At 41.0% G+C, this 16490-nt stretch overlaps 1 protein-coding gene across 1 annotated transcript in view; it reads right to left on the minus strand.

Annotated features, from left to right (window-relative positions):
- oca2 (oculocutaneous albinism II) overlaps positions 1 to 12126 on the minus strand; it is a 56381-nt gene extending 44255 nt beyond the window's left edge. Inside the window, exons 1-8 of the mRNA XM_040040468.1 lie at positions 11705 to 12126; positions 7586 to 7825; positions 4321 to 4422; positions 1927 to 2124; positions 1635 to 1692; positions 1024 to 1096; positions 654 to 811; positions 483 to 565 (exon numbers count right to left, since the gene is read on the minus strand). Coding sequence (XP_039896402.1) covers positions 483 to 565; positions 654 to 811; positions 1024 to 1096; positions 1635 to 1692; positions 1927 to 2124; positions 4321 to 4422; positions 7586 to 7815 — 902 coding nt within the window. The 5' untranslated portion in view covers positions 7816 to 7825; positions 11705 to 12126. The remainder of the gene's footprint in view (positions 1 to 482; positions 566 to 653; positions 812 to 1023; positions 1097 to 1634; positions 1693 to 1926; positions 2125 to 4320; positions 4423 to 7585; positions 7826 to 11704) is intronic.
- Between the last annotated feature and the right edge of the window lie 4364 nt (positions 12127 to 16490).

The following is a 16490-nucleotide window of genomic DNA, read 5'->3' on the forward strand; positions in this document are numbered from 1 at the left end:
GAAACTCATCTCAGCCATTTGTATCTGCAGAGCTCCTGACCAAAGGAACGTAGATCAAGTCGAAAACATGTCCAGGCTTATCAAGCAAAAAAAAAAAAAAAAGTCAAAGAAAGTGACTTTAAAATAAACCAGAACAGAGAGTAAAGAGTTGCTCTCTTGAAGCAGCAGACAGTCCAGAATTGCTCGCTGGATATATTGTGCATGTCTCTGACACCAGTGGCTTCTAACTAGGATAAATGTTACACACTCTAAATGATAAATGCACACACAAAGAGTCAGAAATATGACAGTAAAGGTGGTAGAAAGCTTGCAAACTACACTGCTTTGAAAGTCAGAAAGGTTAGCTTTAAAATTATTATTGGTTTTGTTGTTTTTGTATATCACATAAACAACCCCAGTGATAACCAGAACTACTTTTAGGCCCATGTGACCATTAAAACCGAGGCGGTCATATCAATACACTGTCACAGTTTTCTGAGTACCTGTTGAGCATCTCAAAGGTTTTTGTTTCCACTATCTGGTCGCTTCTTTCTGCATGTAGAGGGATGGTCCAATTATGAGTCACCTGTTTACAAACAGCACAATATAAACGAGGCAGAATCTCATTAGTGTAATAATACTGCGAGGAAGTTGGAGCTCGAGGCTGCTCTCACCTGCTGAGTCCTCCTCCGCCGCTGTCCTGGCTGCTCGGTCTGCTCTACCTGAATGAGGATGTACTCCTGAGTGGTCAAATCTATCATCCCCCCTGCAAAAGGCCCGGCCACCTGTAGCTTCAGTAAAGCATTGTCCCGAAAATCAGTCACATTCATTGCTGTGAGACGTGGGCGGTCAAGAGAAAAATCCAGACACATTGAATGTTTTGTGCATTTGAAATGAACGGGGGCATTAAATCCACACCTAGAGTGTGTTAGCATGGCTCATACTCGATGTAAAACAACCCTGCTTCATTTTCTAGCCCTCTCCTCTTTGCTGTGATCTCAGAACTAGTAGGGCATGTCTACGGTAAGTCACTGGAAAGGATACAGAAACTCTCTGTGGGAGAGACTGCCACCATCCTCCAGGGGTTGTCTCGATCAGGATACATGCTGAAGAACAGCTGGAACCAGAATAAAGTCATCGGCATATTTTATAAAGAACATATTTTAAACAGGATCATAGCAGGTAATTTTAGTGACGACACACTGTGCTTTATTTACAGTGTTTACAACTGAAAACAGCTCTGATGCTCTGCATGGCTGGAGCAGCACTGTCTCTGCAGACAGCTCCGCTTCCCCCCTGCATCCACTACCAGCCAGTCATCCTGCCACACCTCTCCCTCCTATAGCTGAGCCACAAACCACACCCCACCACCACAAAGATGCACTACACAGATTCAGCGAATGCAGTTTTTATGAAAATGGTCTAAAATGTGGTGTTTTATTTGATTTAATCCAGTGAAGAGTAAACAGACCAAGAGGTGATTAGCTAAGGTTAGTATTAAAAAACAGAGGAAAGCAGCTGACCTAGCTATCATTAACTTTCAGTGATTTCAGTAATACCAAACAGCTTTTTTTGTAGTAATTAGGTTTTTACCATGTTATACTTTCCATTTTATTATGCGGTGGTGTCTGTTCTACGGGGACATATATACTTACACTGCAGAGAACAACAAATGCAAAGATGGTGGCAGTTTTGGAGACTTTGAAGCAGCATCTGGAAAGACCAAAAAGTGGATAGTGAGTTAAATTGAATGAGCTTGGTGTGATACTATTGGTTTTAAACCAAGAGGCTCAGGCCCCATAAAACGGTTTCAAGATTAATCTGTAACATGATAATAATTATCTTTTTCCACTGGCCCTACTTTTCCTTAAGCACGTTTATCTGTTTCTCTGAGGAATAATGGCATCACACTGAGGGATCAAATGGAGAAAAGAAGTTGGGACTCACTTCACATTGCTTGTGAACCTGAAGCTGAGGTTGAGGTTGTCCAGAGGGTCGTACTTCTCCGAGGAGCTGGAGTGCGATAGCGACAGGCTGGTGACCTCGCTGCCCAGCCGGTACCGCCTCTCCACATCCAGGGAGCCGTTGTTCCAGGGCTCCTCCCCTCCAACAAAGCTGGGGTCATGTAGGGTCATGTAGGTTATGCTGGAAAATGAATAATCACAGTCTCAGCCCCTCATCAATCACTACACCTCAATACAAAAAAATAAACACAACACTCAGCAGCTGCAGATCGCAGAGGTCTAAAATTAAAAAATGTTTCTCCCATCATCCCATAAGTCTGTTGTACAACCCTGTAAGAAGGGCAGTACAACACACTTGTAGGATGAGTCATTTCATTTAATACAACCACTAATGTTCCATTGTATTTGTGCCTAACATGAGGCATTAAAGACATACACACACACACACACACACACACACGCATGTTGGGTATTCATATCTTGTGGGGACATAATGCTTTCCCTAGCCCCTTAGCCTTAACCCTAGCAATTAAAAATGAATGCCTAACCCTAAACCTAACAATAACCCAATTATAACTTGTCATTAAAACGACATTCTGAGTCTCAAAAATGCCTTCAAACTCTTCGGGACCGGGATTTTGGTCCCCCCACTTGTTGGTCCCCACAAGTATAGTAAACTTCCAATTTTTGGTCCCCACAATGATATGAATGCACATTCACTCACACACACACACACACAGTCCCCTTTTAAGGAAAAATATTCCCGATTATAAAACTGCTTCTGTAAAAACCTTGGAGTTTAACAATGACAATTTCCAGATAACATATAATAAGACATTACAAAAAACATGTTTATAAATTTTTTTTTTAACTTGTTAGTCATTTAAGTGTGTTTTTTGATTACTAAAGCTTATTTTTCTTGAAGCTACAGCAGATCATCTGCCTCCACCTCACCGTATTCCAGCATCCTCCACTGCATGTCCTCCATGCTGCTACTACTGCACACCCAATGTATATACTATATATATATATATATATATATATATATATATGTATATACATATATATATATATATAATGTTCTTCCTCTACACCCCCCCAAAATTTTTTTGCACATGTCGAGGAGCGTCTCAGGCTACATTTCACTGTGTGTTATACTTGTATAACTATACATGTGACAAATAAAGAACCTTGAACCTTGAACCATCACTACATCCATTAATCTTCTCTGTGGTCTTCCTCTCTTCCTCCCTCCTGTTACACCTGTCTCCCTCGCATTCACACACATATATTCTGTCTTGCTTCTACTGACTTTAATCCTCTTCTCACCAAAGTATCCACCTCTACAGGCTCTCTTCCAGCTGCTTCCTTTTCTCACTACAGATCACAATATCATCTGCAAAAGTTAATCGTGACTCCTGGCTGACCTCATCTGTCACAAAATGGGCTGCATGTCCACATCTGTGTAACTGTTTGTAGAAAGCAGTGTCACAAATGATAGATTCTGATATGACCGTTGTACAGGTCAGTAGTAGATGGAACAAAATTATTATAAGTGAGGTTCTAATATCTCAATTAGCTGCTCAGTATTAAAAATATATATTAACTTTTGCAGTATTAAAAATACTGAGCATGTCAACGTAGCATAAAACTTGAAATTTCTAATACATTAAGTTGCTGGCTGGTTGTATGTTGTCTGAGAAGCCTCCTTAGAAATACTGCATAAGTAACTCTGATCATATTGTCTTCACTCTGATGCTGACTGATAACCCAAGCTCAAAACTAGCAGAGTAAATTTGCACTTTTGTTAAGCTCAAATGAAAATGCTGGCTTCACACTGCATGTTTGTATGCGTCTGCGTGTGTGTGTGTGTGTGTGTGTACATAAACTATGAAGCATCAACCTAAAAAGTCAATGAAGCCCAACAACCTGCAGTTCCAGTTCTGTCCACTAGAGGCTGGCTCCAAAGCTGAGCCAGTGCCCGCACACTCCCATCTTAAAATTCCTTTAAAAATAGTTTCATTCTACATGACAGCTGAACTGAACTGTGCCTGTTTGTCCAAATATCATCACTTCTGGCTTAAAATAAAAGCCTGGCAGCAGCTAAGACTCACACAGCGAGACTCCACAATCAGGATGACCCTGTTTTGTTATAAACTTTTATCCAGTTTATGACTCATGCACTGTAACAGCTAAGAACTGCTTGCTAACAATTGCTAAGTAGCTAAATACGGTGGAGGTTTTATAAGAATGAACTAAATAAACTGATTATTTATCTTTTTTACCTAATCCCACGTGTAATTATTATTTTTGTTTCATTTTGAGCATCTTAGGGTTTAGAGCAATATGCCCATGAAAAGCCTGAGGAAAGACTCACCTGTCATCTTGAGAGAATCGCAGCAGAGGCGACCTCTCTGTGAGGTTGGCTGAGTTAGTTTTTCCTCTGAGGATGTTGACAGCACTGAAATTTTTCCTGAAACTACAAATGCAACAGAATACAATTAGTTTTTAAAAAAGGGGTTAGAAAGTAACCAAACAAAGCGTTTCTGAAATATGATCCATTGAAAGGCTTTATCACCCTGCTGCTGCATCCAGTAACCTCTTATAATCAACAGCCACGCATACACACTATATTTGTTTTCATCTATCATATTATCACATGCTGAAAGTGCAGTATCAGTGGTCAAGTTTAAAAAAAAAAAACTGTAATCCACTGTTTCAGGGAACCCATGAGGTGACGGCTGTTATAATGTGTCCAAACTGACGTAAACCTTTGAAAATGTAAAGTCCCCCTCAGCTAATCCTATAATCTTCAGGTATTTTAACCTTTGCTTGCCAAAAGTTTTAGGTGATTAAACCAGTCTGTGACAGAATCAAGTTCTTTTCTTTTATATAACAATAATTTTTTTTACAATGTAATGGGCATTGATTACTGTATTATTATAAGGCTCAAGAAGTCGGGCGTCTTTTTTGTGACATTTCTATTAAATTTCTATTGTACTGAGAGAGAATTCTCCAGTTATAAAATATACCTCCTGTATTTGTTGTTATTGAGTTAGTGGGCATCATTGAACTCCTCACAGACAGTTTTGTGAAGGTGTTTTGAAGTAATGAATGTGGCAAGTTTAGTGGATAAAGGACAAGATTACATCTGGCAAGTCCACCCCATTAATCCCTCTGATACTTTTATACATCCATAAAGAGATTTACTGCACGTCTACAAATGTTTTCACCTCCCTTTTTTCCATATTCCCACTCTGATCCTGTCTAGTAGATGTGACTTAACAGAAATATTTCCCTTCACTGCAGAGTATTTAAAGGATATTAAGCAAAAAATTGTTGGTCTGTTTGGAACACCTACAACCAACAGCCATCGTGACCAACTCACTGATGATACTAGACTTAATTTTCACTTGAGAAACTTCTACCATTTGAATTTCCTGCAAAAACAGTGTCTGTTTTTTCAACTTTGTCTAAACTATTGTTTTACCTTCTCTTTGGAAGTGGCTTAAACCTGTATTCTATCAGAAGGTCACTAGGGGGTGAGAGCAGATTTTGATCCTGTAGAAGTTTATGGGAAAATAAATTTTTGACCTCTGACCTCTGTAAACACTTTCCTCTTGAGTTAAATATTTTCTGTAAATTTTGGTCATACGATGTTTCAAAATAGGGGATTATCTATGATGTGAAACATCAGTAAGCTTGCAGGTTAACAGTTCCTCTTCACATTTTCTTTTTTTTCCACTGCGCACATTTTTCCGGTCAAGAATTCAGAACACTTGTCCTCTAGAGGAGCATCCCTTTATGTTCCCACTGTCTGTCATATTTCCTTGTTTTAGTCTCCCTTTTGTTTTTTCCTGTTTTATTTTGTCAGTTGATTTTCCTGCCTCCAGGAAATCTTTGTATGTCCTCTAATTCCTTCATTGTTTCTACCTGGGTGTTGTCCTACAACCTTGTGTATGTGTAGTATTTGTATGTGTAGTGGAAAAAGAAGTCTGTCTGGTTTTTTTTATTATTAGTCCTTTATTTAATAAAAAATAGCTCAGCTCACCATCGTCTTCTTATGTCTGTATAACTGTTAATACTAAAACTATAGCTAACTATAGTTAGCTTCGTAACCATTAAGTCATGTGGCCCGATCTGTCACATGACAGATGTTCAAACCTCGAAAAGCTCAGAGAGAAAGCTGCCCTCTGCTGGAGAGCACCACTTATTTTATTGAGCACCTACTGTCATGGTCCTGAGTCTTTGACCCATTGTTGTTGTGGTTTTGGACTTTTTGACTCTTTGGATTCTGGTTTATTTAATATTCTAAAGTGTAGTTTATATTTCTGGCTTTGGTTCTTTTGCTTTGTGTAGTATTTGTATGTTCTAGTCTTTAGGTTTCTGTTACCATGCCTGCCCCGTGTTCCACTTTTTATCATTTACAACTTTAATTTGGTTAATGAAGCAGAAAAATACCTCACTTTAATCCCAATACCACCACAGCCACAGGTTTGAGATTAACCCCACCCCACCCCGGCTATTTTAGCTACCCACCGACACACACACGTATGTCTCTGTCCGTGTGAATGGACATGGCTCACGAGGAAAATCAGGCCTTATACATGTATATTCATGCATCCATGAGAGGATTTGGCCAGCAGAGCATGTGTAATATGTTTCTGCATGTGTGGTTTAAATTCTTGTTATGTGTTTATTTCAGATAATCCAGTAAGAGAGAATGAGGGCTTCTGCTTAAAAACACAACAAACAGTCTTAACCTGAGAAACAGCTGATGAAAGTACTGAGAATGAACCAAAGTTAAAGTAAAGATGTGTCACAACCAAAACTGAAAGCTGAAAGATGCCAAAACACTCACTTGAGCTGAGGGAGAAAGCAGGGTCATATCTCACTGGTTTCAAAAGCTTCCTGTCTCATGTACAGGCTTTCCTTTTGGCCTTGTCACCTTCTGTTTGTGCTCAGTGTGTTCAATGTTCCCTGGCTTTGGATTCTTGGTTTGTTTCCTTCGCCTGGTCTTTTTCTTGTTTTTTGTTCTAAAATATCTTTTTGGTTTTTCTAACTGAAAACCTGTTTCAGCTTTTGATTGTTTGCTTGTTGTAAACAGAAGACTATTGGAGAGAACACAAATTTAAATGGATTAAATTCATTCTGCAAAGAACCGTAACTGCGGCCAAGTAGAATTATACCTTATTATTCTGTGCTGTAAAGTTCCATGTTCCAAAACTTATCTTAACCTTTAATCAAAAAGCCTTGAGCAGCTTTCTTTCACTCCCTCTTTCTCACCTAGAACTTCAGTCTAGGGAAGGACCCCCAGCTAGACCCCCTACAGCAGAGGTAGGGAACTCCAGGTCACAAGAGCCAGTGTCCTGCAGGTTTTAGATGTGTCCCTGATCCAACACAGCTGATTTAAATGGCTAAATTACCTCCTCAACTTGTCTTGAAGTTCTCCAGCTGCCTGATAATGAACTGATCATTTGATTCAGGTGTGTTGACCCAGGGTGAGCTCTAAAAACCTGCAAAACACCGGCCCTTGATGCCTGGGGTTGCCCATCCCTGCCCTACAGTAGCTTTCCCCTCCAATGGTGGATGTAATTCATGAATGATGAATGATGAATGATGAATGAGAACACAGTAGTTACCCATCCTCTTGTCGAATGGGGACGAAGCCCTCAGTGTGGATGACGCATTGTCCTGCAGACTGCTGCAGCTTCTGGGTGTCTAGCCTCTCCGAGATGCCCTCCAGCAGACATAGTTCCCCGAAGTTCCCTGCCACCGCCTTCGGTGACCTGAGGCTGCTCCTGCCCTGGTGGCCTTGGGATGCCGTCTGAGACATTTCAATCTCCAGGCTGGTTTTGTTCTCCAGATACATGGTGAGACTGCTGCAGGGGGGAAACAGTGGCTTTATCCTTCTTTAAGATGCTGTGACTTACACAAAAAAGTCACCGATTGCTGTTCACTCACAGACTGTGTATATAAAAGAGCAACTCCTCATGGTGTCTCACAGCACTTCTTTTTGTTTATTGACATATAATGATACAGCATTGATGTTTTTGGAGCAGAGAGTTTTCACTGTTGCCTTCTTAGCTTTTTAAAACCAGGTGTCAAAACCGTGGAGTCTGTCCAACAGTGAAACTGTAAAAAATGCAGTGTCAGTCTTAAGTTAGGCCAATCCTAAGGTATCCCCTGCTTTATGTGCATTTTTAGCTCTAATGGGGCCATAATTTCACAAAATCAACACCATGTTTTATTCAGTAAGGTTTGGAACCTGTGACTGAGACCATAAACGCAGCAAGAAAGAGTTTACTGTGCTCTGGGGATATGAGGGGTGCATACTGACGACAAATTCTTCTTGCAACCAGAGGAGTCGCCCCCTCCTGGACATTAGAAATAGTGCAGTGAAACAATAAGTGGTGATCCAGGCCCTTCAAGGACTTTGAAAAATGTTTTTAGGGCCTAAAATTGGGATGTGTCCAAACATTATGAAGGCCATGAACACCAACATTGCTCCTCAATTTTAAAGCAATATTAAAGCAGCACAATAACTCGTGCTGAGCAGCCACCGATCCCACGTGTTGATATGCTCCTTTGAATTTTTACCCAGAATGCACTTTCTGAAGGAAACAATGAGCTAAAAGTGCTTAAAGGTTTTAAAGAGTGAAGAGAGAATACACTGGTGTCATCACTGATTTAATGAAGAAGTGGTGATGTGATCCATGCTTTTGTTGTTGAACAGCAGCTATAAAATCCCAGCAGTGATTGTGGTTAAATCTCTAAATTATACTTTGCATTCATGTGACAAAGTATTACATCGCAGCTTTGCAGACCCAGACGGTTACATTTCCATTGCTGAGTTTCCTCTGTGAGTGAAAGGGACCAGCAGAGATCCTCAGAACTGCTTCATGCCAGAGTCTGATATTCTCTATGATGGACATTCAGTGGTTTTCATGATAGAACAACACAGCAGACACGGTCTTCATCAGTACAAAGGCTTCATGAGTTTAAGGAGATTATTTCTCACATCAAAGTCTACAGGAAGTCACGTGTGACTTTTCCTGCTATAACACCACTTTCAAGGAAAGACTACACCACAGTCCTGCCACCCAAACACTATTTCATACTGATCTGCATTGACCAGTTGCATCATAGAATCAACAAATATTTCTATAACAGAACTAAATATTCATTTAAGTTGTTTGTTTGTTTGTTTGTTTTTTAGGGGGAAAAGCCAAAGGAGTCTGTGCATCTCTGCGACATTTTTATTATTTTTGATTGTGGGTGTTCTTCTGAACATTCCTTTATTTTACAACTTAGAATGAGGGAAATTGTTACATGAATTTTCACATTCCTGTAACAATTTCTCCTCATTCTAAATTTGGACTAGAGAAGTGTAGTCGGACGGTAACAGAGAGGGAAGGTAGTCAGAACAGAGGGGATTGGACTACCAGAAGGCAAAAGTTGAGGACAGGTACAAGTACCTAGGAACCCCACAGGCAAACGGGAGCCATGAAGAGGCCATTAGGAAAGCCACAACCACTAAATACCTACAGAGGGTCAGGCAAGACCTGAAGTGAATGGGAAAGATACAGGCAATTGGCACCTATGCCCTGGCAGTGACCAGGTACACTGCTGGGATAATAAGCTGGCCAAAGGAGAAGACAGAAGCCACTGATATCAAGACGAGGAAGCTCCTGACCATGCATGGTCAGGTCCAGCACCCTGAGACTGTATGCTAAGCGAAATAAAAGAGACCAAGGACTGGTGAGTGTCAGAACCATGGTCCAGGTTGAGGAAAACAAACATTCACAAATACATTAGGAAGATGGCCCCAACCGACCACCTGCTCAGTGAATACCTCAGGCAGCAGAAACCCAAGAAAGAGGAGGAAGAGGAAAGACAGGCCCTTGCATGTTATGTACCACCAGCAGATAAGGGAAGTGGCTGACATCCAGAAATCCTACCAGTGGCTGGACAAAGCTGGACTGAAAGAAAGCACAGAGGCAATAATCATGGCAGCACAGGAACAAGCTCTGAGCGCAAGATCCATAGAGAGTGGGGTCTGCCACGACAGGCAGGACCCCAAGTGCAGGCTGTGTAAAGATGCCCCTGAGACAATCCAGCATATAACAGTAGGGTGCAAGATGCTAGCAGGCAGGGCATACATGGAACGCCATAACCAAGTGGCCGATATAGTATACAGATACATTTGTGCTGAAAATGGCCTGGAAATCCTGAGGTCAAATGGGAGACACCCCCTATGGTGGTCGAGAATGACTGAGCTAAGATCTTATGGACAAGCAGAGGAAGATGGCCGTAGCGATAGCGAATAACAGCAACATCATGAAGAAGGAACACAAGAAACTTGAGATGTACCAAGGGCTCAGAGAAGAGCTCGAGAAGAAGCGGAGGGTGAAGGTAACAGTGGTCCCAGTGTTAATCGGAGCAGTTGGTACAGTGACTCCCAAGCTAGCAGAGTGGCTCCAGCAGATCCCGGGAACAACATCCAAGATCTCTGTCCAGAAGAGTGCAGCCCTAGGAACAGCTAAGATACTGCGCAGGACCCTCATGGCCTCTGGTAGAGGACCCGAGCTTGAAGGGTAATGACTGCCCACAGGGGCGAGAGTGGAATTTTTAATCAGTCATTTGGCCATTCAAGATATTTGGGTTGACTGTTTAAATCAGTTGATAGATTACTAAAATATGAATCAAAACTACAGTGAGTATCAAACCCTGGTATGACTTGAAACTATGTTACCAGCTCTAACCAATAAGATTGCTGGAAAATTCCAAAACATGTGATGGTGGTCAGCTGACCTCCATCACATGTTTATATTGTCTCCAGCAGTGTCCGGATTCAGACCTAACATTTATAGGAATTTTCTTTGTGGAATAATAATGGGTTTGTTTGTTTTTTTTAAAAAAGAAGAAGAAAGAAATCCAGCCAGGAAAATTCTTTCTTCCAGGTAGAACCAGAATTACTGCCATTTATTGTACATTTCTTTAACCAGTCTCCATCTGTCGCTGTTATATATACTTCCCTCACCCACTTAATACAGACATAAAAGGGGAAAACTGTCAATGAACACATTCTAGATGCCAGTTTCTCATGGATGCTCCCATCTACACATGAATAAATAATATTCATGATGCTCACATCAGATTTCCTCTTAGTTTTAATGTTTCCATCAAAGAGGTGGCTCAGCCTTTTCGTGTTCAGTCATTTGTTTCAGCGTTAAAGTTCAAACTTGGACCACTTATTGTTCGCATGCATTTCCTATGCCTCATATTACATTTGTTCTGCTTGTCCCATGCTTGTGATGTGCCTCAGAGAGGAGAAAGAGACTTCTGTATGACATCTTGCCTGCAGGCTGCACGTAAAAGCAAACACAAACTGCTTTCTTAAATTCTCCACCCTCGTTCACAGCAATTAGAAATTCAGCAGGACAGGAAGCCGTAACGGCACGGTTCTCTGACTCGGATGTTTGTTACTAGTGGTTTCTTTCAGTTGTAGTATTAGGTAATGTCTAAGCAGTGAAATATAAAAGAGCACGTTTCATCCATTGAGCAGACATCATTTAGAAATCAGTGGAATGACTGAGGGGATTTTTACAAAGCTACAGCACTACTTATAGAGCAGAATTAGGGCATGAGGCTTAAAGCCCTGAAACAAAGGCCAACACTGTAGTGTAACAGAGGCACATCCAGGCTTTAAATTCAAGCTTTTATTTTGTCAGGAAACAGGTGAAAAATGTCAAACTCACCTTGATGAATGAAGACAGAGAACGAGGATGAGGATGAAGACAAACAGGATGATGATGAGGAGGAGGATGGCAGTGCTCAGTTGATGCTGATGTTGAGCCAAAGAAAGTGGAACTCATTCAAACTGATAATCCGACAAAAGGTAAAGAGTGATGGTCTCACATCTGCTGGGGCTCGTTCTTTTCGATGTTATTTGAGCACAAAGACGTGATGGAAGGCTAGAGAGGCTGAGGTGTTTCGTGTCCTCTCGGGTGCTCTCCCAGAAAGGAGGGAGATGTTCCTGAGGCGCAGGCTCTAGAGGCGCTGAGGAGGGTGGAGGTTCTTAACAGAAAGCTTTCCCATTCAGTCGCTCTTACTCCAGTTTTTTTTTTTCTTACAACCAAACCGCTCCCACCCCCCTGCTTCACATCCACCCCGAAAGCACATCCGCCCCTGCTCTAAACAGAACTTGAAATGTGCATATAGATGTTTTAATGTTAATGCTGTTTTTGTGTGATAAATTATCAGAATATTTGCAGTTTTTCTTTTTTTTCTGGGATGGGGGGGGGGCTGTCATGTGGAAAGCACTGGGTCTAACTCATCACAGCAGGGAGCCTCAAAGCCACAGATTTAAGGTGAGGAGGGGTCAGCGAGGTCAGAGACGGACAGGATTCGGACAAAACCCAAAATTCTAGTTTCAAAAACGTCATGTTCTTTGTTAACGTCATTTACATCTCATCACCCAAGAGAAAAAAAAATCTCAAAAATTGTGGTGCTTCGGCTTCTCTGGTTGATGTTTATGACTAAAAAATGAGAGAAAATGGCTTTTTTTTTTTTTAATTATTTTTTTAACAAAAGAGAGAAAATGATTTGAACTGTTTGTGAAAGTGGAGGAAGAAAAACTGATTAATATCACTGAAAACGGTTGCTGACGCGAAAGGTTACTAACATTCCTTTTGTTAGAAGTCAGGGGTTTTTATATTTTAAAAATGGGAACTTTAATCAATTTAAATGAAAACGCAGAATTTAAAAAGACAGAGAGAAAAAAGATTCACAATAAAACTGTTGATGCATCTGAAGCTGTTTTTTTTTTGTTTGTTTTTTTCTCATTGTACTAAACAGCATCTAAGGTCAGGACTGGGCACAAGGATCAACAAGGATGAAATTTAAAAAATATTTTTTTAAATTTCATCTCTTTGTTTTGTGGCCTTGTTTTTCTTCTACATTTTTTCTCTTTATTTAAATTAAGAAAAATGAATTTTAAAAACAACTGAGGCTTTTTAAAATTCAAGGATTTGCAGAACGTTTCAACAAAACCAGGGACTGTATCTTTAATTTAATCTCTTAATATATTTGCATTTGACCTAACACAGCTGAGCAGATTAGGATTTTAACATCCTGCCATCCATGAGTAAAAGCTAGTGAACCAGACTAACAGGACCTAAGTAATTAGAAACTCCCACCACTAAAACCTTCAGCCTATAAAAATGATCTGTTCAGTGAACTGAACACAAACAGCGATACAAATATATTTCTCATACGTCCCCAAAAATGATCTTAAAGAGTTAATTCTCAGAAGTCTCTGAAGACAGCGTCTCCCATTGAGCGGTCTGAGTCACCTGGTCTGGACTCGGGGCTGCCTGTGAGGATAAAGCTTGACAAAGAAGATGTCCCGGGGGGGGGAGCTACGCTCTGGTCTTGTGGGCTGATGTGAGATGTCGTAGTGAGAACAGAGAAATCACATGAAGAGGAGAGTAAACTGGGAGTCTGACGGAGGTTTAACCGGCGTCACCGCGGCGTCAGAGTGAAGGAGCTTTTCGCTGCTTTGTGTTCATCTCATCAGGACTGAGTGCTGGATGCTGACTGGTCATGACAACGGAGTCATGTGATGCAGGCTCACACAAAGCAGAAGTTAATGTGAACTCGCTTTAGTTACACACTCATGTCCGTGAGCCCGACTGAGCAGCAGGCGTTCAGAGATGTTCAGCTGGGATAAATCTGCCTGTTCACTCAGTGCCTTGATCTGAATGCTTGTTAGCTGTCTGCTGAGCCAGAGAAGGTTTCTGAGTTGGTGGCACATGATCCTCTTGATCTACAGAATACAAGAAGAGTAAAAACAGTGCAGGCCTCTGAACTGAATGTGAAGGCACCATCAGATTGTCAGCACTCTGCTGAGGAGCCTGATGATGTTCAAGTGAAATATCTAAGGGTCAAAGTTCACTTGTACACTGTTGAGGCCATTTAGACGTTGCTCTGATCTGCAGCAGTTTGAATGTATTCTTCTCCTCACTTCCTGTCACGTATCTCCTGTTTCACCGGTGGAGCTTCATATTAGACAAAGTTTCTCATGATGAGGTCAGTGTGTGCATAATATTCCCTGTGAGCTGCAGATTGCTCGAAACACTCAGTTTATCCCAGTTTTTTTTTTTTTTTTTTGACTCTTTGCCGTGCATGAATTCAATCTCAGAAACCTCTAAAAGGGTGACCAGCCTCATAATCAGAAGACAGTTTCTCAAAGAGAAGCAAAGAAGTCAGAACAGCTTATTTAAATTTCTGGGTGAACTAAGGGGCTGCAACGAGGCCCAGGCAAACATCCGAGGATCCAAACATTACTCTTGTATAAATGTTTTAAGATTTAAAATTTTAGTTTGTCTTTTTGGGATGAGGTGTAACATTTGGACTGTAATGAGAGAATCAGAAACATTTAAAGCTTTCTGAAACCAAGGAATGAAAGGAAGATATTTGGGAACTGAGGAAACCAGTTAGTCTCTTTAACAGTCAAACCTTGTTAAAAGAATGCAGCACGGCATCCAATTCAAAATGAGCTTTTCTTCTTCGAAAACCAGCCTCATTTCTCAGTTTAACATTTGGTACTTTGTCTTTGGCAATAAATGTTTTGCAGATCATTTCATTCTGTTCTTTCATGTGACACAAAAACGCAGTTGTATGACCAGTATTGAGTTTTTAATGTCACTCCCCACCCCAACACTCTTTCATGTGTTGCCTTTCCAGGAATTTTTTCTGGTTCACTGATCCACATGACTTCAGCCACTTTGAACACGTACGTTAGACTGCACCGATCCGCTCCGTTCAGCTGAAGAGACTAATTCACGTGTTTGTATTCGGCATGTCTGACTGCTTTGATGTTTTTTTCACCAGTTTGTCATGTGTCATTCACACACAAAGCATTTCAAACTGCTCCACCCTGTATGAAAAGTGACATGCCAGGAGTACAATTTGGCGGTTTTGTGGGTTGAAAAACAGGAAAGTGCTCCTGACAGTAACACTACGGCACAGAAACGGCCCTCTTATTTTACAATGCTTATTTACAGTGATGAGTAAAAAAAAAAAAAAAGAGGGTTGGAGATGATAAAAACCTTTGTCACCCTCCCACCCACATGCAGTCACATGGGCTGCCTGCTCACCCCGAGCAGCATCCCTCAGTCCACATGATCTAAATACAGCAGCCAAAACCTTCAGCCCTCTCCTGAGGAACCTGCTCCCAGTTCAGGAGACAGACATCCTCTTCACTCTTAAGATCAGGCTTCAAACTTTCCTTTTTGATGAATTTTGTAGTTCCTTTGCTTCCATCTTTTCACTCCCTGTGCATTTATATGACACCACTGCATTCAATGATTCAGTTTCATCTCGGTGCCGGTACCTGGGGCTTCTTCTTCACTACAGTGTTGCCTCTAAACACGACTCGCTAGGTTTCCCATAATATTATGTCTTGACCTTACTGTGTAAAGTCCCGTGACATAACTTACGTTATTTTTTGGTATTATAGAATTAACATTAAACTGCTTAGCATGATGATTTGCGGAACACAGCGCACGCTCTCACATGACCACGGGAACCTTTTTTCTTCTTGCTGAAACCTAAATGGCTATACTTAGCTGTAATTCCCCAGTAACAGGTTAAAGACTGTATCCAAAGATGGACATAAACATTACCTCTTTGCAGCCTTGAGTGTTTCGGTTGAAACAGTGCATCAGAAGTGATGTCATTCACAGGCCACACCCTAAACATACATTGGTTCATCTTGTATTTTACGCTGCACGTTCTGGAATTTACGGACCATTCTAACCAGTTAGTGAGTTGAAGTCCCACTAACTCATCTTGTATTACCTTCCAGTGGATACGATTTTATCGTGCATCATCACAATGGACCGGTACTTATGCTTTTCTGCTACAAGCCTCATTCACAGAGTCATACAAGCAGTATTTTCAGTACCAAGGCACTTTATCCAACATCCACTCGTACTCCAAAAGATGCACTTTCAGTTCAGTACTTTGCCCAATTCAGCTGGGGATCGAACCACCAACCTTCCAACTGGTAGGCGACAAACTTTCTCCTGAGCCGCAGGATACAACACTGCAGCCTTGTAATGATGCGCAGTTGTTTTTTTGTTTTTTTTATATTGTTCTGTTTTTTTAATACTTCATCCCATAATTTTGACATCATTGCACTGAAATGATAACAGAGAGGGCTGGTGTCACCCCAGGTCACCCTTCTGCTACTCCCCTAGATCACACTTCTAATTCCAGTCCTAATAATCCCTTGCAAAGATTTGAAATTGCATTTATTCTTATATAATATTAAACAAGTTTGCCACTTTTGCCTGACAGGACACTTTTTTTCCTCCCACAATTGAGGCAGGAATCTAATCTGAAATAACCAAAACTAAAAAACAAAAACACATTATGACTAAAGTGCTTTAGTAGAAATATGGCGTTTCCAGAAAGTAATCCGCTTGAATAAAGGTCATTTAGGGGGAAATATTAACCTCCACTTATGTTACAGACTAT

This window comes from Simochromis diagramma, unplaced genomic scaffold (assembly GCF_900408965.1).
Source record: "Simochromis diagramma unplaced genomic scaffold, fSimDia1.1 OVJJ01000026.1, whole genome shotgun sequence".
In the NCBI taxonomy this organism is placed as follows: domain Eukaryota; kingdom Metazoa; phylum Chordata; class Actinopteri; order Cichliformes; family Cichlidae; genus Simochromis; species Simochromis diagramma.